Source organism: Coregonus lavaretus (genome assembly GCF_964263955.1).
Source record: "Coregonus lavaretus genome assembly, contig: HAP1_SCAFFOLD_6263, whole genome shotgun sequence".
NCBI lineage: Eukaryota > Metazoa > Chordata > Actinopteri > Salmoniformes > Salmonidae > Coregonus > Coregonus lavaretus.
The window spans coordinates 11,403-33,980 of NW_028162205.1; the positions used below are offsets into that span (position 1 = coordinate 11,403).

General features: G+C 45.7%; 2 protein-coding genes and 1 pseudogene across 3 annotated transcripts; 2 read left to right on the forward strand and 1 right to left on the reverse strand.

The window, feature by feature from the left end:
• Nucleotides 1-2,255: 2,255 nt before the first annotated feature.
• LOC311119462 (histone H2A-like) lies at nucleotides 2,256-2,675 on the reverse strand (the record flags this gene model as incomplete). The annotated part of the gene is made up of 1 exon (XM_084194149.1): nucleotides 2,256-2,675. The coding sequence occupies one exon, from the start codon at nucleotides 2,673-2,675 to the stop codon at nucleotides 2,256-2,258; it is 420 nt and encodes a 139-aa protein (XP_084050275.1).
• Nucleotides 2,676-3,741: 1,066 nt separating this feature from the next.
• On the forward strand, nucleotides 3,742-8,277 carry LOC311119463 (angio-associated migratory cell protein-like). The gene is made up of 11 exons (XM_084194150.1): nucleotides 3,742-4,089; nucleotides 4,349-4,492; nucleotides 4,610-4,729; nucleotides 4,889-5,028; nucleotides 5,177-5,321; nucleotides 5,430-5,513; nucleotides 5,983-6,098; nucleotides 6,879-6,976; nucleotides 7,116-7,206; nucleotides 7,339-7,493; nucleotides 7,684-8,277. The coding sequence occupies exons 1-11, from the start codon at nucleotides 3,996-3,998 to the stop codon at nucleotides 7,757-7,759; spliced, it is 1,263 nt and encodes a 420-aa protein (XP_084050276.1). The 5' UTR covers nucleotides 3,742-3,995; the 3' UTR covers nucleotides 7,760-8,277.
• Nucleotides 8,278-20,468: 12,191 nt separating this feature from the next.
• On the forward strand, nucleotides 20,469-21,547 carry LOC311119464 (G-protein coupled bile acid receptor 1-like; annotated as a pseudogene). Its single transcript has one exon. The product of its transcript is annotated as a G-protein coupled bile acid receptor 1-like (transcript).
• The last annotated feature ends 1,031 nt before the right edge of the window (nucleotides 21,548-22,578 follow it).

Genomic DNA, 22,578 nt, shown 5'->3' on the forward strand with positions numbered 1-22,578 from the left:
AGCCGTTCCAAACCTCTCCTCGGGGACCCCCAGCCGTTCCAAACCTCTCCTCGGGGACCCCCAGCCGTTCCATGTATTTGATCTATTCCAGAGCTAGTACACCTGATTCAACTTGTCAACTAATAATCAAACCCTTGATTAGATTAATCAGATGAACTAGTACAGGGCTAAAACAAAATTGTGAAATGTCTGTGGGTCCCAGAGGAGAAGTTTGAGAACCACTGCCCTACATAAGAGAAAATTAAAAAACTAAATCTCACCTATATGTTCGCAAATGGAAACTATGAAAGGGAAATGGGGGGCTGTAAAGTGTTAAAACGGCCATAAAGTGTCCTCATTAAAGAAAAGCAGAGCAAGGCTTTAACAGTAGAGCCAACTAGTCCACAAGTTTCCACCAAAGGATCCCAGACCTGCATACTCATTATGTTCCCCCTCCCTCTAACAGCTTCCAGGCCCTAGAAAAGGAGCCTGGAATTACAGTGTGTGTGTGTGTGTGTGCGAGTGCTTGCTTATGTGCATGTACAATATGTGTGTGTTGTTACAGCATCCCAGAGTGTCAGTATTAAACAGGCTCATTTTTGTGATAAACTGACATCAGCTGTTATGACTGATTCTGGCGTCTGACTGTTAAGTCATCCCTATGGACAGTTTAAAGAAGCCCACCCACAGTTCAGTTATCGCATATGTCTGAGCACATAGGACAAAAGTAGAGACCTGAAAAGCATTGTTTCATGTGACTTCTAGACAAATTGGGAACTTAAATGGATTGACAAAGCAGAAATGAGGAATAATACATCATGTTGCCTACATTTCCTTTGCTAGAGGAAATCCTCTCATTATCATACATAAACATATCACATCTGACATAACTATTGATAAACATTTTGTACTAATAGTACATTTGAAGTAATATCAAGCCATAAAAAAACACAAAATATGCCTCCTCATAGGTGCTTCCTCATTTGGTACAGCATTTGTGTACCTAAAACCATTCTACCCAGGTTTCCCTCAAACGGATTACCTTATCGTGGTGCAGTACTGTAGTGTTTGTCCACGCTGAAGATCTGCCCGTCAGTGAAACCCTCCTCGGCACGATGCCGGCAGGCAGCCCTATGCCAGGCCTGCACCGCAGGATCAAAGACTCAGGAGCAGGCCGAAGTAAGCCCAGACCAAGTACACAGACGGCCCTGAACGGGGAAAACACACAGAGTGCTTTCATGTATAATAAGAGTACATGGCAGCCACTCTTAGATATGGAAAGGAGCTCAATGACGTTTAAAAGGTTTGGCTAGCCAGGGCTCGGAGAGTTGATTAAAGCCAGGGAGGGTTTCTCTATATTGAATATGGAAAATTCTCCCATGTAATTTTAAATTGTTTTCCCCATCCCTGTGTAACAGGGGTCAGCGTGCTGCTAACAGCTGAGCTTTCTCCATTGTCCGACTGCCCCATACTGGGCTCGAACCAGTGGTCCTCTGCGTCACGACCGCTCTAATTAACAGTTCAACAGGTTGAGCCACCCAAACGGTACCAATTGGATGCTCTAGCCACATTTCAAGCTAGCTGAGGAGTGAGCGCAAGTTACGTCCTTAAAGCAGTTACACCGGCTTTTTGGATGGAGACTAAACCATTAAGCGTAGAGTTCTGCAACGCCCTAGTTTTACACCGAAACAAGTCACACTAGTAGCCCAGTTAAGTGCATGTTGGAGCCCCACTCAATACCAGGGAATTAGTTTTCACCAATGAAACCAGTAGGCCTACCTCATTCCTTGCAGGGTTGGGGTCAATTCAAATTGAGGTCAGTCAAATCAGGAAGTAAATTGAAATTCCTAGTCGAGCGAAGGGGCTTTAATAAAAATGTAACTTCTCAAACTGAGAAGCCATTTGGCAAACAGTGTGTCATTGTTCCGTGTAGCTCAGTTGGTAGAGCATGGGTTGTGGGTTCGATTCCCACGGGGGACCAGTATGAGAAAAAAAAAATGTATGCACTCACTAACTGTAAGTCGCTCTGGATAAGAGCGTCTGCTAAATGACTAAAATGTAATGTTGGGACTTAATTCAAATCACTTCCTGAATTGACCCCAGCCCTGACTAATTATGTAGTTTGAAACACAATTTCCTCAATAAACGCTACATATGTCTGGAAATCGCAGTGCATCAGCTAGGCAACACTAAAGACAAATTCTTTAAATTAGTCATTTATTAAGGAAAACAGTGTAAAAGGGACAAGTTTGCGGTAAAAGATTGTAAGGTATATTTTAAAACTCTTGAGACTGGACGTCTTTGGCATGGCTGCCGTCGTCTTTAGGTCGTTTGGTCTTCTTGGGGAGCAATATGGCTTGGATGTTTGGAAGGACACCACCCTCCGATATGGTGACCGCGCCGAACAGAGTGTTCAGCTCTTCATCGTTCCGCACAGCCAGTTGGATGTGCCGTGGAGTAATGCGCGACTTCTTGTTGTCACGGGCTGCGTTGCCCGACAGCTCCAGGACTTCAGCGCAGAGATACTCCAGTATGGCAGCGAGATAGACTGCCGCTCCTACACCGATGCGGGCAGCGTAATTGCCCTTCTTCAGCAGACGGTGAATTCGGGCTACAGGAAACTGGAGACCTGCCCTGGCAGAGCGGCTTGTGGGAGTCTTCAATTTGGAGACAGCTTTCTTTCCACGACCAGACATCTTGCAGTTTCTGACAAGCAAAATACATATTTTAGTGGGCTGTTGAAAGGATTCAAGCATTCACTCAAGTGTATCGTGTAGCCTCAGTTTCAAGCCCTCCTGTGAACAGTTGTGGATGCAAAGAGGTAGACCTAATCCTTCAGCTGGTACTCACTACAATGCCACAGGCACACACACCATTTGCACAGTTAACAGAAATACCAGGGCACTTACACTTTAAATCAAAATATGGAAGAGGACAAGTGAAAAACCGAAACATGGTTATACTCACGGTGACAGGCTGTTTGTAAGAACCACGAGAGGCCTAGACTGGATATAAGAGCACCCATAGTGCCTCTTTTATGATGGAAAAAATCAGTTGCATTATTGAGGGAACCTGTTTTCCAAAAGTCACATGTCGTAATTGCTTATGTCTGATTGGATAGCCAATTAGATACAAATAAATTCACATGGGGCCCAATTCCAAATCGACCCCTAGGCCCTAACGCATACTACTCCCTAGTCCTTAGATGACTGGATAGATATACAGTACGTTAGCAGAACCGATAGGGTAGGTGGAAGTTGCGCCATCTTTCACCTATTCTGTTTTCAGATCATTTCAGATTACATTTACATTTAAGTAATTTAGCAGACGTTCTTATCCAAAAAATATTATATTTGAACAGTGTTTCCCAACTCTGGTCCCGAGTACCCCAACAGCACATATTTTTGTTGTGGCCCAGGACAAGCACACCCGATTCTACTTGTCAACTAATCATCAAGCCCTTGACAAGTTGAATCAGGTGTTTTTTTCCGGCGCTACAACAAAAATGTGTGCAGTTGGGGGTACTCAACGGCCGGAGTTGGGAAACACTATATTAGAAGAGGGTAAGGATGAAAGCCAGCATGATGATAATGGTGTTATTGTGCCATCTAGTGAACAAGGTAGGAGGTTCCTCTCCGATGAAGTATTCATGTTGAAGTCCCGCCCACTTTGGCATGGATTGGTTGTTACTATGAAGGGGGCGTGTCAAGCTGAATGGCGAAACACCAATCATATCAAATGTTTAATTGACGTCATCACGGAGTGCCAGAGAATTCCGGAGAGTTCCCCACATGTGAAGAAAACATGGGGACACTATTTAGAATTTTTCTCTCTAGCTAGTATTTATTCTACGGTCAGCACCAAGAATGAAGAATCTTTAGCGTTTACTGTGATTGACTTAACATATTTTCTTAACCTGAATTCAACATTTATTGCGCTAGCAAACGTTTGAGCGCCCAAGTTAGGCAGCTAATTTAGCCACCTTGGTAACATCTAGCTAGCTAGGTAAGTTAGCTATGATGGATAACTCGGACGAAAATTCGGTACAGTTCCACGGGGATGAAGAGATCATAGAAGTCATCGACCTAAACGAAACAGAGCAAAGCCCAGGTAATGATGGTTGTATGCTTAGCTAGCTAGTTGGTCAGAATCAGATGTTTCAAGGGGTGTGGTTTAGCTAATGCCCATATAACTGTATGAGGACTTGCCACATGGACTGTCATTGATTGAGCAACATAAGTTGTCACTTGGACGCTGGTGGCAATGTCTTGGTTTGATCTTCTATGAGTTAATGTCGCGGTACTGTGTAAAACTAAGAGAGGTACATGTGTGGCAAGTACAGTAATACCTCACTTTTTGACCGAAATAGATGATTTGGCGGATGAGTTCGAGGACGTGGACGTCGGAGACGCTGGGGACGGAGACGATGAACAGGAAGACTGGGATACCGACGACGAGATGGAGCAGGAAAAAGAACAAGACGACAGCGAACTCACCTTTTCCAAACACACTGGTACTAGCTAGCTAACTCTATCACCTGGATAGTGCTTTTCTTCAGTCTCTTCACAACGTATTATCAGTGGCAGTGGGTCTCTTTTTTTCTGTTGTCACATTGACTTGTGTTTTCCAGGATCTGTATTCTGTGTGAGTCTGGACCCAGCCACTAACAGCTTGGCTGTGACCGGAGGAGAGGACGACAAGGCCTATGTCTGGAGAGTGAGTGACGGGGAAGTGCTGTTTGAATGCACAGGTGAGACCCCAAGCTGTCATCAATTAGTTATGTTGTGGTTTTGCTTTAGCTATGACCTCCCAATAGGACATTTGAGCTCAAATAGATGAGCTCAGAATAAACAAATCTTTGCGTTTCACCCAATATTAAACCCCAGTCCTTCTTTTTCCACTACCGTAGGCCATAAGGACTCTGTGACGAGTGTTCTATTCAGTCATGACTCTTCCCTGGTGGCCACGGGGGACATGAGCGGGCTGATCAAGGTCTGGAAGGTGGAGACCAAGCAGGAGGTGTGGTCCTTCGAGGTGGGAGACCTGGAGGTGAGGAAGAACGCAGCCCGGCCCAAAACAGGGTGCACATATATGTTGTAGCCCAGCAGGAACACGCTGCCACACCTGAGTCAGCCTGATTTAAGCTAGGTATTTAAATCAAGTTTTGTCATCTGATGTTGCTGTGTGTGTTTGTTAGTGGCTGGAGTGGCACCCCTGCGCCCCAGTGCTGCTGGCGGGCATGGCGGACGGTAACGTTTGGATGTGGAAGATCCCAGGGGGTGACTGTAAGACACTGCAGGGCCCCGGCTGCCAGGCAACCAGTGGAAAGGTCCTCCCAGACGGTGAGACCGTCTCCCCAGTCAAGAATAAAGGACAATTCAGCACAGGACACTGCCATGATCTGTGCTGCCAAGGTTGAACATGTAACAACGTTTGTCTTTTCTCCACAGGGAAGAGAGCTGTGGTGGGCTATGGAGATGGGAACGTACGACTTTGGGACCTGAAGCAGGGAAACGCCACCCATGTGATTAAAGGTAAGTTTGGCCAAGCTGTCACACTCCTGAACAGAGTATGTGACAATCCCCACTACTGCCAGACGGCAGGATATGTGTCATGGCCAGGGGGGTTAAGTGTGCATGACCTCATGAAAATCAGTGTGGGATGTTTTTATCAGTGTACATAGCTTACTTTATATCTAGATCAGATGACCAAACCCCAAATCCTAATCTTGATTTTTCTGAGGATAAAATAATAATAACTGGCACTGGACCAGTGGTTAGGGACAACGTGGTCCTCTGTAGCTCAGCTGGTAGAGCACGGCGCTTGTAACGCCAAGGTAGTGGGTTCGATCCCCGGGACCACCCATACACAAAAAAAAAAAATGTATGCACGCATGACTGTAAGTCGCTTTGGATAAAAGCGTCTGCTAAATGGCATATTATTATTATTTATTATAACGTCTACCCCCACTCAACTGTCTCCTCGCTTCTCTGGCAACCTCAGGTCATGATGGGCACCAGGGGGCGCTGACGTGCCTGGCCTGTAACAAGGACGGCTCTCTGGTGCTGACGGGCTCCGTGGACGGCTGTGCCAAGCTCATCAACACTGCCACTGGCAAGGTGGGCAGCGGGCACTACTGCATGATGGAGAACACATAACTACTGTATTATAGAGAACACATAACTACTGTATTATAGAGAGCACATAACTACTGTATTATAGAGAGCACATAACTACTGTATTATAGAGAGCACATAACTACTGTATTATAGAGAGCACATAACTACTGTATTATAGAGAGCACATAACTACTGTATTATAGAGAGCACATAACTACTGTATTATAGAGAGCACATAACTACTGTATTATAGAGAGCACATAACTACTGTATTATAGAGAGCACATAACTACTGTATTATAGAGAGCACATAACTACTGTATTATAGAGAGCACATAACTACTGTATTATAGAGAGCACATAACTACTGTATTATAGAGAGCACATAACTACTGTATTATAGAGAGCACTTAACTACTGTATTATAGAGAACACTTAACTACTGTATTATAGAGAGCACATAACTACTGTATTATAGAGAGCACATAACTACTGTATTATAGAGAACATAACTACTGTAGGCTAGAGAACTACTGTAGCTATGGTAGAAAACCCATACAGAGGATAGTGGGAATGAAAACAGTACTTCTGGGTTTACATGGTGGGAGAGATGAAGTGATGGCATGGGGAGATTGACATGCATTATTCACAAGAAACAGTTATGTTTGTCATGTGTTCAATGGACCAACATGTTATGGGTTTTAGAGATGTGCTTTCCTGCTACTTTGGTATCCGTTCTTATATGCTCTATAACTGGAACATATCTAATGGGGTGTGTAGGTGTTGGGTGTGTTCTCCGTGGACGGGGGCAAAGCCAAAGCCTCTCTGGAGGATGCTGAGGAGACCAACTCGGTGGAGTCAGTGGGGTTCTGCAATGTGTAAGACTTCATGTTTTTAACATCAGTCATCATGTTTTTAACATAAGACCAGAATCATAAGTTAACCATAAATTAACTACATGTAATAAAGTGCGTAACAGTTGCCTTGTTTTGAATGATGCCATGTTCTCTTGTCCAGGTTGCCCCTGATAGCGGTGGCGTATCTGGATGGGACCCTGGCTATCTATGACCTCTCCTCACAGGTCCTCCGACACAAGTGCCAGCACCAGGTAAGAAACCAGCCATCCAACAAGCTCTCAAATCACAACCAAACCCCCAATTATCGATTGTAGAGATATGTTGCTCTGCTACTTTCATATGCCTTTATAAATGCTCTATAACTGACTTTGTGTGTGTCTCAGGCTGGCATTGTTCATCTGCAGTGGGAGGAGTCCTCCTCTGTGGTGTCCACCTGCAGTCTGGACGGTGCGGTGAGGCTGTGGGACGCCCGCTCCGGGACCATGGTGTCAGAGTACCGCGGCCACCAGGCGGAGATCCTCGACTTCACACTCAACAGGTACACACACACACCTAAGTTGCCGCTAATCACAGATCCTAACCTTTTCAATTAGGCTTATGAACAAAATGTCTGACCCTGTATCAGTGGTTATGGGGAACTTGTATTTTACTTACTTGAGCCAGAAAGGTGTGTGTTTAACGGCGTTGAGCTCCTGTTCTCCTCTCTGACTCTCTCTCCTCCCTCACAGAGAAGCATCTATGGCGGTCACTGCCTCTGGAGACCACCAGGCCAAAGTCTTCTGCCTCCAACGACCAGACCGTTAATGGGGGGAGTAGAGGGAGAAAGAGAGAGAGAAATGGGGATGGACTCACCCTTCTACTTTTCCCTGTCAACAATAGCCACAAACAGATGAACGGACTTCGGCCGGGATTCAATCCGAATGCACCTTTTAAAGGCAATGTTCCCGTGTTTGTGGAGACCGCATTAACGGTGAACACTGCATATGTCGGCTCAATCGGAAATTGTCCTTTAAATGGCGCATTGTCGACAAAGCACGATCGGATTGAAACCTGGCCTTTCATTGTGTTTTCTCACAACTGAGGGTTTTTGAAGGGTCTTGTCTCTCTGATCCATAGTAGACCTGCAGTGTTATAGGTTCTAGAACTGACAGCCATTCTACTCAGGGTTCTCAAGTAGAACCCACACAAAAGATATGCATTCTAAGTGGTGTGCCTAGTGTGGATGTTGGAACACATCAACCTAGAGGCAATGAAGCATCTAACAGACCAATGTGATATGTCGTGTGGTCCTTGATTTATCACTAAATACGCTTACATCTGTACCTTTGTTCACTGTGCGATTTGGTTTGATGGCAATTATGAATCCACATTAAGGCAATAGAGCTACGTAGAGATGGAGACCTCAGTGATGTCCCCATAATGTCTGGTGATTTGTGGAGTGTAATCCTCACTTTCCCCCAAAATCACCCCAAATTATGGAAACTCAATCCTATGTAAATATATTGGGCCCTGTTGAAATACTTTACAAATGCATCCTTCCTACCTTTCCTGAAGTAATAATGTGCAGACCGTCATCGAGTCACATGTCTCTCAAATGGCATCCTATTCTCTAAATAGTGCACTTCTTTTGACTAGGGCTCTGGTCAAAAGTTATGCACTATATATGGAATAGGGTGCCATTTGTGACACACACTATAGGGACCAGAACACTGTTATGATTAGAGATCTGATAAGCCTACTACAAAGTCAACTGTATCAGGAGATGACCTAATTTGTTGTTGTAAGCTTGGGTTTGTGTGTTCAAACCCAAGCGTTCAACCACGCTACAGGGTGGCCTAGCCAAAATAGCTTTTAGGCTAATCTAATATTATACAGATATGACTCGGATACAGTGCATTCGGAAAGTATTCAGACCCCTTGACTTTTTACACATTTTGTTACGTTACATTACATTTACATTTACGTCATTTAGCAGACGCTCTTATCCAGAGCGACTTACAAATTGGTGCATTCACCTTATAGCCAGTGGGATAACCACTTTACAATATGTTTTTTTATTTTTTTTTGGGTGGGGTAAGGGGGGGTAGAAGGATTACTTTATCCTGTCCCAGGTATTCCTTAATGAGGTGGGGTTTCGAGTGTCTCCGGAAGGTGGTGAGTGACTCCGCTGTCCTGGCGTCGTGAGGGAGCTTGTTCCACCATTGGGGAACGCGAACAGTTTTGACTGGGCTGAGCGGGAACTGTGCTTCCGCAGAAGTAGGGGGGCCAGCAGGCCAGAGGTGGATGAACGCAATGCCCTCGTTTGGGTGTAGGGACTGATCAGAGCCTGAAGGTACGGCGGTGCCGTTCCCCTCACAGCTCTGTAGGCAAGCACCATGGTCTTGTAGCAGATGCGAGCTTCAACTGGAAGCCAGTGGAGTGTGCGGAGGAGCGGGGGGACGTGAGAGAACTTGGGAAGGTTGAACACCAGACGGGCTGCGGCATTCTGGATGAGTTGTAGGGGTTTAATGGCACAGGCAGGGAGCCCAGCCAACAGCGAGTTGCAGTAATCCAGACGGGAGATGACAAGTGCCTGGATTAGGACCTGTGCCGCTTCCTGTGTAAGGCAGGGTCGTACTCTCCGAATGTTGTAGGGCATGAACCTACAGGATCGGGTCACTGCCTTGATGTTAGCGGAGAACGACAGGGTGTTGTCCAGGGTCACGCCAAGGCTCTTCGCACTCTGGGAGGAGGACACAACAGAGTTGTCAACCGTGATGGCGAGATCATGGAACGGGCAGTCCTTCCCCGGGAGGAAGAGCAGCTCCGTCTTGCCGAGGTTCAGCTTGAGGTGGTGATCCGTCATCCACACTGATATGTCTGCCAGACATGCAGAGATGCGATTCGCCACCTGGTTATCAGAAGGAGGAAAGGAGAAGATTAGTTGTGTGTCGTCTGCGTAGCAACGATAGGAGAGGCCATGTGACTTGGTGTATAGCGAGAATAGGAGAGGGCCTAGAACTGAGCCCTGGGGGACACCAGTGGTGAGAGCACGTGGTGCGGAGACAGATTCTCGCCACGCCACTTGGTAGGAGTGACCGGTCAGGTAGGACGCAATCCAAGAGTGAGCCGCGCCGGAGAGGGTGGAGAGGAGGATCTGATGGTTCACAGTATCAAAGGCAGCAGACAGGTCTAGAAGGACAAGAGCAGAGGAGCGAGAGTTAGCTTTAGCAGTGCGGAGAGCCTCCGTGACACAGAGAAGAGCAGTCTCAGTTGAATGACCAGTCTTGAAACCTGACTGGTTTGGATAAAGAAGGTCATTCTGAGAGAGATAGCAAGAGAGTTGGCTAAAGACGGCACGCTCAAGAGTTTTGGAGAGAAAAGAAAGAAGGGATACTGGTCTGTAGTTGTTGACATCAGAGGGATCGAGTGTTGGTTTTTTGAGAAGGGGTGCAACTCTCGCTCTCTTGAAGACGGAAGGGACATAGCCAGCGGTCAAGGATGAGTTGATGAGCGAGGTGAGGTAAGGGAGAAGGTCACCGGAGATGGTCTGGAGAAGAGAGGGGGGGGGATAGGGTCAAGTGGGCAGGTTGTCGGGCGTCCGGCCGTCACAAGTCGCAAGATTTTATCTGGAGAGAGAGGGGAGAAAGAAGTCAAAACATAGGGTAGGGCAGTGTGAGCAGGACCAGCAGTGTCATTTGGCTTAACAAACGAGGATCGGATGTCGTCAACCTTCTTTTCAAAATGGTTGACGAAGTCATCCACAGAGAGGGGGGAGGGGGAGGAGGTGGCAAAGAGCTTCCTAGGGTTAGAGGCAGATGCTTGGAATTTAGAGTGGTAGAAAGTGGCTTTAGCAGCAGAAACAGATGAAGAAAATGTAGATAGGAGTGAGTGAAAATATGCCAGGTCCGCAGGGAGTCTAGTTTTCCTCAATTTCCGCTCGGCTGCCCGGAGCCCTGTTCTGTGAGCTCGCAATGAGTCATTAAGCCACGGAGCAGGAGGGGAGGACCGAGCTGGCCGGGAGGATAGGGGACATAGAGTCAAAGTAGTGGTCGGAGACATGGAGGGGAGTTGCAGTGAGATTAGTAGAAGAACAGCATCTAGTAAAGATGAGGTCAAGCGTATGAGCCTTGTGAGTAGGGGGGGACGGTGAGAGGGTGAGGTCAAAAGAGGAGAGGAGTGGAAAGAAGGAGGCAGAGAGAAATGAGTCAAAGGTAGACGTAGGGAGGTTGAAGTCACCCAGAACTGTGAGGGGTGAGCCATCCTCAGGAAAGGAACTTATCAAGGCGTCAAGCTCATTGATGAACTCTCCAAGGGAACCTGGAGGGCGATAAATGACAAGGATGTTAAGCTTGAATGGGGTAGTGACTGTGACAGCATGGAATTCAAATGAGGAGATAGACAGATGGGTCAGGGGAAAAAGAGAGAATGTCCACTTGGGAGAGATGAGGATTCCTGTGCCACCACCCCGCTGACCAGATGCTCTCGGGGTATGCGAGAACACATGGTCAGACAAGGAGAGAGCAGTAGGAGTAGCAGTGTTTTCAGTGATAATCCATGTTTCCGTCAGCGCCAAGAAGTCGAGGGACTGGAGGGTAGCATAGGCTGAGATGAACTCTGCCTTGTTGGCAGCAGAACGGCAGTTCCAGAGGCTGCCTGAGACCTGGAACTCCACGTGGGTGGTGCGTGCAGGGACCACCAGGTTAGAGAGGCAGCAGCCACGCGGTGTGAGGCGTTTGTATAGCCTGTGCGGATAGGAGAGAACAGGGATAGACAGAGGCATAGTTGACAGGCTACAGAAAATGGCTACAATAATGCAAAGGAGATCGGAATGAAATGAACTAAACATCTGGGAAAGGAGAGAGCGGGGCCTCCCTCACTTACGTTTCACTGAAACACCCAAATATAACTCTCCAAACTTCCACCTCAGAAATTATAATTGTTGTAAACTACAGTGGTTCAATGTTTTCTAGGAATAGACTAACTTAGTTTATTCAGCTAGCTAACTTGGTACAGTATTCTTCCGTGAAAATCGTCCAGGGCACCTAGTCATATGACACCACAGCCAACTAGCATGCCGGACTCCAACAACACGGTTTAGCACCAATACTTGGCCACAACAAACCACCAGTGTGTCAACACGCCAAGCAGATCATTCGTGTCCGTGTCTAACGTTGTGGGTTAGTCCCGACAGCTTGAGCGAGTCCGTCGTCAACTTATTCAGCCAGTTAGTTAGTTAGAATAGTTAGCATACTTGCTAGCCATTACTTTCAGACAAAGAAGAAACCCCTCCTCCCACGGCACGAACACACAGAGAGAGCCAAGCTAACGTTAACTAGTCACCCATGTCCCGAATTCCCTTGAACGACTCTGGCTACCAGTATGTAAAAACAAAACACAAATGTAGGTTATAACTTACCCCTAGCAGCTACTGTTAGCTAACCAAGTGCAAAGCTAGCCACTGAATTGACTCAGACAGTTTGCGTCTGTTCGCTAGGTCGTTCCAGCTATTGTTTACTAGTAGCTATCCAGGTAGCAACAAGCTAGCTAAATTTCAAGCACAGTAGCCACTTACTACCTAATGTTAACACTTCAGACAATGAGGTTAGAAAACAGCTGAATGGTAGGTATTATTGTATGTAATTATTGTAGGCAGCTAGCTGGCGTAATTACAGGCACTCTCAGGCGTGAAACAACTATCCACAGTTGCTAATAGTTACCAATAGCTACCCGCCAGCTAGTCCAGGTAGTGGGTTAGCTAGCTTCGTGCTTCACCGGGCTCAGCCGAATACAATACTAACCTACAATAATTACATACAACAACCCACGATAACTACCTACAATACCTAACTACAATCTAAATACATAGTTTAAGCTTTACTCAACAAAGCCCAAACTATGTATATAAGCCATATAAGCCAAGCTTACCTCCCGCCAGAGAGAGACACAACCTCACCCGACGACGACGACTCTTAAATTTACAGCCTTGAAGTTTGCCAAAAGGCACCTAAAGGACTCTCTGACCATAATAAACAAGATTCTCTGGCCTGACTGCCAAGTCACGTCTGGAGGAAACCAGGCACAGCTCATCACCTGGCCAATACCATCCCTATGGTGAAGCGTGGCGGCAGCATCATGCTGTGGGGATGTATTTCAGCGGCAGGGACTGGGAGACTAGTCAGGATCGAGGGAAAGATGAACAGAGAAAAGTACACCGAGATCCTTGATGAAAACCTGCTCCAGAGCGCTCAGGACCTCAGAGTGGGGCGAAGGTTCACGTTCCAACAGGACAACGACCCTAAGCATACAGCCAAGACAACGTAGGAGTGGCTTCGGGACAAGTCTCTGAATGTCCTTGAGTGGCCCAGCCAGAGCCAGACTTCAACCCGATCGAACATCTCTGGAGAGAGCTGAAAATAGCTGTGCAGCGATGCTCCCCATCCAACCTGACAGAGCTTGATCTGCAGAGAAGAATGGGTGTAAAAAAAAGCTTATTTTTGGTTCTAATGGGGGTATGACAGTAGAACTAAGCTAATATGGCATGTTAAGTTATATTCTTCAAGAATCAATGGGTATATATCATGATTTTATAAGTCAAAACATGGATTCTAGCTTTAAAAGGGGAAAGCACACACATAAAGTGTAGGAAAATCTAGGTGAGGATACCCTCCTCTCTAGGAAGAGGCAGTGGTCACTAGTCCAGTGTTTCCCAACTCCAGTCTTCCAGTACCCCCAACAATACATGTTTTTGTTGTAGCCCTGGACAAACACACCTGATTCTACTTGTCAACTAATCATCAAGCCCTCAATGAGTTGAATCAGGTGAGGGGAGTTTTTGAGGGGGACATCAAAAATGTGTGCTGTTGGGAAAGTTAGTCTACCATATTTTCCTGTGAACCTGAGGGGCTAAAATTATATTTTGTGTCATGACAAACCCTTTCCTCTAGGAAAAGCCTCATAAGCAGATGTTTATGTCCTGTAAAAATGTAATGATATTGCCGTTTTATTGCAGTGGCCTATATATTCTACCCAGCAGGAAATGCATTAGCCGAGTGGCTACTGTTTTGTTGCTATGCCAATGCTTGTGAAGTGTCTAGCTCTTTACCAAACTGGTCTTTAGAGAGAGAGTGTGTGGGGGGGGACAGCGCTAGTATAACAGAAAGACCAAGGCATTATCACATTTTATAGGTGTGTTTAGTAGTTGTTTGTCAGGATTTGCAAGGGCCCAAGTACAGTAGCTCTAACAGTAACTATCATCTAATTCCTATTTAATCATGTGTGGGTTTTAATATAGCTGAAGGATAGTGCTTTATCCTCTGCTGTAGTTGGTTGCCAGGCTCCAATGAGACTGTGTATGATTGGTCACGGATATGGTGATGAAACCCAGGCAGGGACGATACAGGTCTGGAGAACTCTACAGTCAGATGCACAGGAAGCTACTGTGTATAATGTATGGCTTCCACCGACATCACTCTTCTCCTCTCATCCCTCTATAGTCTAGACTATATCGTCCTATATCATTCGACTCTCTTTTTCCTCCCATTTCATGTCTATTCCTCACTATTGCTGCCATCACTCCCCTCTTCTCATGTCTGAATTCTTCCCCTCCTCCTTCCATCAGTCCATTCCATCCGTTGCCTTCCTCCTCCTCCCAATCCCTCCTTTTACCACTCACCTGCTTTCTTCTCTCCCTATTCCATCCATCACCTTCCTCTTCTCCTTTTCCCTATTCCATCCATCACCTTCCTCTTCTCCTTTCTCTATTCCATCCATCACCTTCCTCTTCTCCTTTCTCTATTCCATCCATCACCTTCCTCTTCTCCTTTCTCTATTCCATCCATCACCTTCCTCTTCTCCTTTCTCTATTCCATCCATCACCTTCCTCTTCTCCTTTCTCTATTCCCCTCTTCCACACCTCCTTTTCTCATGTCTCCATCAGAGGGGAAACAAACCACTGTCTCGCAGCAAGTGCTTATTTCCTGCATCTGGATTTCTACGGTCAAACCATCCTAACTGTGATGCTGTTGACACACTCGTTCTGTATGTGCACGTGCACGAACCGTGTGCGAATGTGCTTTAAATACCTACTGTGGCATGACTTTCATATTTCATGTCAGTCACAAAGGTTTCCTGCCTCACCATATACAATAGACTCCCTTTACTACATACATATAAACGTTCACGCAACATCCTCTCAACGTTACCTGGAGCTGGCCTGGTGACCTGGCAAAAGTAACACCTGTGATGCGTGTAATTGGTCTTAGAGCGATTTGAGGATTTTATGTTCACCTGTCACAAAGCCACTGCTAACGTTAGTGTTTTTGGCCTCAAAGGTTAATGTGTGTGTGTGTGTTTATGACAAAAGGAGCTGCCCAGGAATTAACACCAGCCTGTCTAAGGATTTACAGCTTGTGAGAGGTAGTTAGTGGAATTCAGTAGGGGTCAACCATGAAGAGAGTATAGGCTACTGTAGCAAACCGATACAGTGGTGAAAGAGGGGGTTATATTACATGTAAAAGTCAACACATTTTATTATTATAGCTATTTTTATTACCTTCTTTTACTAGGTCAGTTGACTGAGAACACATTGGTTAGTGGGAGAAGTGTGGTCCTCTGTAGCTCAGCTGGTAGAGCACGGCGCTTGTAACGCCAAGGTAGTGGGTTCGATCCCCGGGACCACCCATACACAAAAATGTATGCACGCATGACTGTAAGTCGCTTTGGATAAAAGCGTCTGCTAAATGGCATATTATTATTATTATTAGAAGTGGGGAGAGTTGTGGCTGAGATAGAATCTACAAATAGCTTTGGAGAACTGTATTATTTCTAGAAGTTTCTAGAGACCTAGATAAAAGGAGAATAACTGATATCCATGTACTTTTGCTCTTCTATTTCCTAGAAGACAGAAATCCTAAAAGAGAGGGAGCCGTTTTGGTTTATGTCTGTGTTCTCTGTCATCTTCCTCTTTCATCTGACTGATAACCCTCCAGATTGGATGATGTGTGTGTGTACACATGTTAGTATTGTGTGTGTGTGTGTGTGTGGGTATCTTGTGTGTGTGTCGTCCCTGCACAATGTCTCGTTAGCTAACAGACATTGGAGAAGAGTTGTGTTTAAAAGCGGTATCACATTGGAAGCCACGGGCCCCCAGTGCTACGGAGCAATCCGTCTCGTTGCCAAGTCCAAACTATTGCTGAGGGAGTCTGTGTTTACACAGCATACCTCTCTGACTGGAAACCCAGCCGTCCAACTACAGACATGTTTAAAGATTAGGCTTATTTGACCAGCTCTATGGATTAATAGACTGTATATACTGTTAGGTGTAAATGTTTTCAAAGGACATACATTCATAGGAATATTGTGTTGGATACAGTAGTATATGGGGTTGTGTGTAGAGAAGTAAGAAATGTGTGTGCGTCGGGGGCCGGGTGGAAAAGGAACATACCGAAGAGGATAGTTGTAGACATGTAGTTCATCACATGATCTTCATTTATAATGGACAATTAATTATTCATTTAAGATGGCCGATAAGGCATAATTTCATATACACATCCGCAGTTCACCCATTTCTCAAATGTATAATGTGAATACTCCCTTTATCTCTATTGTGGCCCCTGACTCTGACAGCACCTACTGGCACTGCTCCCACTCCCTCTCTCTGAGTGTACTTCCCCTTTAAGACCCAGCATCTGTTAGGAAGCCCCTGCACTCAGCTCCTCTGTCTGCCTCACCACAAGGGCTTTCTGAGGGGGGCAGCAGGACAGTTCTCTGTACCGTTGGATAGATTCACCACAGGCAGTGTGTGTAGCGTGGCGGGTCATTTAGAGGAGAAAGGGTGTTATTCGGGATCTACAGGGTGTTGATATTAACTATACCTGTCTGTGGCATACACCTGTTCTCTAATCACATGATGATAAGGAGTTTTATAAGGAGTTTCTCCTTCACAGGGAACCGACGACTGAATCTCTTGTCCTACAAAGGTGAGCTTTGTTTTCAACACTATTTTCTTATTTTGGACATATGAATCAAGAAAAAGACAGACACATGAAATACATGAGCATATTGGGTTCTTCAACCTCTGAGGAATTGGAGCTCAGTTAAAAGTAGACTGACTAAACCATATAATTATCAAATTACTGTAAAATGACAAAGTACATTAGCATTTTTACTGTAAAATGATCAAAGGTAAATTAGCATTTTCAAACAGGAGGATTTTCTAATAGGAGAAACACAGTTACATCCGCTTATGACTTCGTAATCCTGATCCTGGGGACCCAAAGGGGTGCACATTTCATGTTTTAGTCCTAGCACTACACATCTGATTCAAATGATAAACTCATCATCAAGCTTTGAGGATTTTAATCAGGTGTGTTAGTGCTAAACATAAAACATAAAACATGACGTAATACAGAACACCAACAGACAGTTACAGCTGAAGGACAGAGCTACGTAAAACATGACGTAATACAGAACACCAACAGACAGTTACAGCTGAAGGACAGAGCTACATAAAACATGACGTAATACAGAACGCCAACAGACAGTTACAGCTGAAGGACAGAGCTACATAAAACATGACATAATACAGAACGCCAACAGACAGTTACAGCTGAAGGACAGAGCTACATAAAACATGACATAATACAGAACGCCAACAGACAGTTACAGCTGAAGGACAGAGCTACATAAAACATGACGTAATACAGAACGCCAACAGACAGTTACAGCTGAAGGACAGAGCTACATAAAACATGACGTAATACAGAACGCCAACAGACAGTTACAGCTGAAGGACAGAGCTACATAAAACATGACGTAATACAGAACACCAACAGACAGTTACAGCTGAAGGACAGAGCTACATAAAACATGACGTAATACAGAACACCAACAGACAGTTACAGCTGAAGGACAGAGCTACATAAAACATGACATAATACAGAACACCAACAGACAGTTACAGCTGAAGGACAAAGCTACATAAAACATGACGTAATACAGAACGCCAACAGACAGTTACAGCTGAAGGACAGAGCTACATAAAACATGACGTAATACAGAACACCAACAGACAGTTACAGCTGAAGGACAGAGCTACATAAAACATGACGTAATACAGAACGCCAACAGACAGTTACAGCTGAAGGACAGAGCTACATAAAACATGACATAATACAGAACACCAACAGACAGTTACAGCTGAAGGACAGAGCTACATAAAACATGACGTAATACAGAACACCAACAGACAGTTACAGCTGAAGGACAGAGCTACATAAAACATGACATAATACAGAACACCAACAGACAGTTACAGCTGAAGGACAGAGCTACATAAAACATGACATAATACAGAACACCAACAGACAGTTACAGCTGAAGGACAGAGCTACATAAAACATGACGTAATACAGAACACCAACAGACAGTTACAGTTGAAGGACAGAGCTACATACCATGACAATACATAGCATTAATAGACAGGTACAAAACTACATTTAAAATAAGAATACACACTTTCATATTATTATGCATTAGCAATCCATGTACTCATAATAACGGCTACACTGCAGTCATCCATTTTGTTACAGTTGCTTAATGTTACAATTGCAGATCCTGATCCTAATCTCTCAGAAGCAGTTGTTCTGTAAACACTAGCGAGAATTTCACAACATTAGAAACCACCCGTGTCCAATGTGATTCATAGATGCTACTGAATGCAAGTGCAATGAAAAAATAACAATAGAAATGCAACAGTTCCTCCAGCTAAGGCTTCAACCACAGTTTTCACCCCAGCAGCCGTGCCATTCAGGTCAGAAATGAGCTACAAATTAAGTTTCCTCCCCGCTAAAGCTTCGATTGAATCCTTCACCTTAGCAACCATGTTGGAGTTCACTCCAGCTATAGTTTCAATTTAGTCCTTCACTTTAGCTACATGTGGTATTTTTTAGAGAGCCAGCACTCCACTTTGTTCAAATGAAGTCTGACATTTTAAAGTGGAAATGACAAACTTTAGAACTCATTTTTAAACCTTGAATACACTACACGTTTGTATTTCCTGCTGTGCAGGAAAATTCTCAGCGACAAAAGGGTGTTAAGATCTTACATCTGTACATGAGGGTGTTACTGTATGTGAGACGATGTATCTCACATAGAAATGTGTCTAGGAACGCTTAGCTTTGTCCAGTGTGGTGTCACTTTCCACAACCCTGCATTAGTTATGCTAGTCTAGATACTGGACCCTCAGCAAGCTGGCTCCAGAAATCACAGCAGCATAAAAGAAGGTGTATAATAACTAACCACAGAGTCGGACCTGATCGAGTCTGTTCAGTACACTCTTGGACTCTTGGCTGTCCTCATAGGAGAACCCTTTTTGGTTCCACGTAGAACCCTTTTGGGTTCCATGTAGAACCTTCTGTGGAAAGGGTCCTAGATGGAACTCAAAAGGGTTCTACTTGGAACCAAAAGGGTTCTTCAAAGGGTTCTCCTATGGGGACAGTCAAATAACCCTTTTAGGTTCTAGATGGCAAAACAAATTATACAGTGAAGTGCGCAACCTTACAAAACAAACACATTCAGATAGAATGTATTGCTTAGATTATATGCAATTGCTTGTCATATAGAGAATAGGGAATCCATTACATTTCTATCAAAACATTCAGATAGAAATGTATAGCATAGAACAAATATGATTGACATACAGTAATATAGAGCATTCATTGTGTCAACCTAATCCATTACAATTCTATCTGCGTCATTCTGAACGCTGATGTTGACTGACCCCCCCCCCCCCCCCCCCCCCCCTGTCGTTGTCCCTCTCTCTTTCTGCCTATTCAGACAAAAGGCTTGATATTACATTTCCTTTGCCATCAATCTACGTGAACCGCAGCAGTCTGCAGGAAGAAAACAAAGACGGTCGTCTTTTAAACATGTCTCTCTCTCACACTGGGGCAATGGAGAGGAAACAGCAAGCCTACGGCCATGATGACTGTTGTAATTGTGTTTAAAGAGATAACATCTACATCTTTTTACAAGTGGAGAGACAGTTAGAACATGATGACACTGTGTTTTACCTAAATAGGCCATTTAGCCAATAGACTAGGTTATTCAATTACCGACCCTCAAACCCTGATGTACTGCTGGGTATCTTTTCTGTCTGGTTTGTTGATCAATTAATACCATTGATACATGATGCTAGAGATAGAGGCTATTTCAGGGGTCCAAGCCGCTCTTGTTTGACACACTGGGTTTACCGTATCATATGGTCTCTAGACGAGAGAGTAGTTTGCATTTACATTTACATGTTGGTCATTTAGCCAACACTCTTATCCAGAGCAACTAACAGGCAGTTTGTTTTGAGCTCTGAATACATAATGCTCCATGATCTCTGGTCTAACTTTATTCTATGTCTGTCTGTCTTCACCCAGGCTTCCTGCAGTTTAATGGGAGCTGTGGAAGTCTCTGTAGCAGTGGGGGTGAAGGTCTGGCACACTAAAGCCAACTGTGGAGGAACACAACCACCACAACCGCAACCATGGATGACCTGGTCAATGACTCTGCTGTGCGGCCGCTGCTGTCGGAGGCACGTCTCATCTATGCCATCACCGTGCCCCTGTCCACCACCATCATCCTGGCCAACCTGGTCATCATCCTGGGCATCTCTTGTAACCGTCAGCTCTACAACACCCCAAACTACTTCTTCCTGAGCCTGCTAGTGGCTGACCTGTGTACGGGCGTGGCCCTGCCGTTCATCCCCTGGATGGGACTCAACCGCCCGCTGAGTTTTAGCTCCTGTCTCCTGGTTCATATTTTTCCTAATTTCTTGTTTCTGGCGTTCCTGTTTAACCTGGTGATAGTTCATTATGACAGGTACATGTGCATCGTGAGTCCGTTACATTATAGTAGCTTCTGGGTTCACCGCCACTTCCGCTGGCGCTGCTCGCCGTGTGGGCGCCTCCGCTGCTCTACGCCTCCCTGCCCGCCTTCGGCTGGAACAACCGGGCCGGGCCGGGGTGGAACGGCTGCTGTGCATTTAATGACACGGCACGCCGGATGTGCCGGGGAACTGTTCGACCATAGGCGGCAGCGTTAGCGGCGCCGGTCGGCTCAGAGTGCTGCTCTTACAGACGGGTCTTCCCCAATGCCTTCATCTCCTCGAGGTGTACGGGCTGCTGGCGCCTGCCATCCTGTCCATCGCGGGCATGACGGGACGTGTGCTGTGGATCACCCGGGGCCAGATTAAGGACATCTGCCGCCTGCACCGCTCCGTGGCGACCAGGGGGGCGGTCAGTCCTCGGAACAGGAGCAGCGGACTCAACCTCCGCTACACGCGCTGCGTGGCAGCCGTGTCGCTGACCTTCCTGGCCTGCTGGGTGCCCTACATCATCTACATACACGTGTGCGTGGCGTTTCTGCTCAGCGAGGAGTCGCGCGGGAACTCCACCACACACATCGTGCTGTCGTGCACGGGGGATCGGGAGCATGGCAGTGGTGCCGCTGGTCCTGGGGCTGGCCAACAGGCAGTATACGGAGCCGGTGAGGAAACTCCTCCATAAACTCAGAGACAGATGGAGACGGAGGAGGAGACAGGACTCTGAGGATATCGCTCTCTGAGTAGCCAGGACAGGACTGCTCTCACTTTGGGGATGGACGTGTGGGATTATAAATGGGGATTATTGCATATGGATTATGTAGCATACTCTACTCCTGGATTACTCTTTGAGTGCAGCGGTGGCCCCGAGTCTGTGGACCCTAGCTGTAAGGGAACAGTTGTAGAAAAGACCTCATTCGATGTGCAGGACTGGTAGGGTTGCCCCACCTCTCTCATGCAACAATTATTTGCTTCCCATGTCTGTCAACTCAGAGTCACAGCAACACTTATTGAAGAGCATGTGTGACTCTTGACATTGTGGCCATTGAACACGTTGTGTTTAAAGCCATCATTATACATATGTACACTATTTGGGTAGTCATAATAATTCAACAATCACTGTAAAAGTCACCAATATTTTTCTTTTTCTAATCAAGTTGATTCAATCCATCAGAGATAAACATAATGTTATTAATTATCAACAGAGGCCTCTATTATGATGAACTGCGCTGATTTGGATATAAAAGAGCAGATGGGTCGAATTAAGATGAATCTAACTGACTACTCCATCTCTCTCTCTCGTTCTCTCTCTCCCCCTCCCTCCCACTCTCTCTTCTCTCTCCTCTCTCTCTCTCTCTCCTCTCTCTCTCTCTCTCTCTCTCTCTCTCTCTCTCTCTCCCTCTCCCTCTCCCTCTCCCTCTCCCTCTCCCTCTCCCTCTCCCTCTCCTCTCCCTCTCTCTCTCTCTCTCTCTCTCTCTCTCTCTCTCATCTCTCTCTCTCTCTCTCTCTCCTCTCCTCTCTCTCTCTCTCTCTCCCTCTCTATCTCTCTCCCTCCCTAGTCTTTATCTGGTGTTGGTATGTGCTCTGAACAGGGAGAGAGGGGTGTGCTCTGTGCTCCTCGCAGTCCAAAAAACATCTGGAACACAGGGGAGTGATTAGAGCTCTGAGATTCTAACATTTAGAGCACATTTGAAATGAGACAGGGAACAGAGCCTTTAGTGTTCAGTTCTTTAGGCTACACCATATCTGGGAAGATCAATTATATTTCCAAAGT

Excerpts from the sequence above, each read along its gene's own strand:
- LOC311119463 (XM_084194150.1), top strand. The coding sequence starts at position 3,996 with ATGATGGATAACTCGGACGAAAATTCGGTACAGTTCCACGGGGATGAA. Across the intron at positions 4,090-4,348 it reads CGAAACAGAGCAAAGCCCAG|ATGATTTGGCGGATGAGTTC; the intron begins GTAATGATGGTT and ends TGACCGAAATAG. Across the intron at positions 5,514-5,982 it reads CGCCACCCATGTGATTAAAG|GTCATGATGGGCACCAGGGG; the intron begins GTAAGTTTGGCC and ends TGGCAACCTCAG.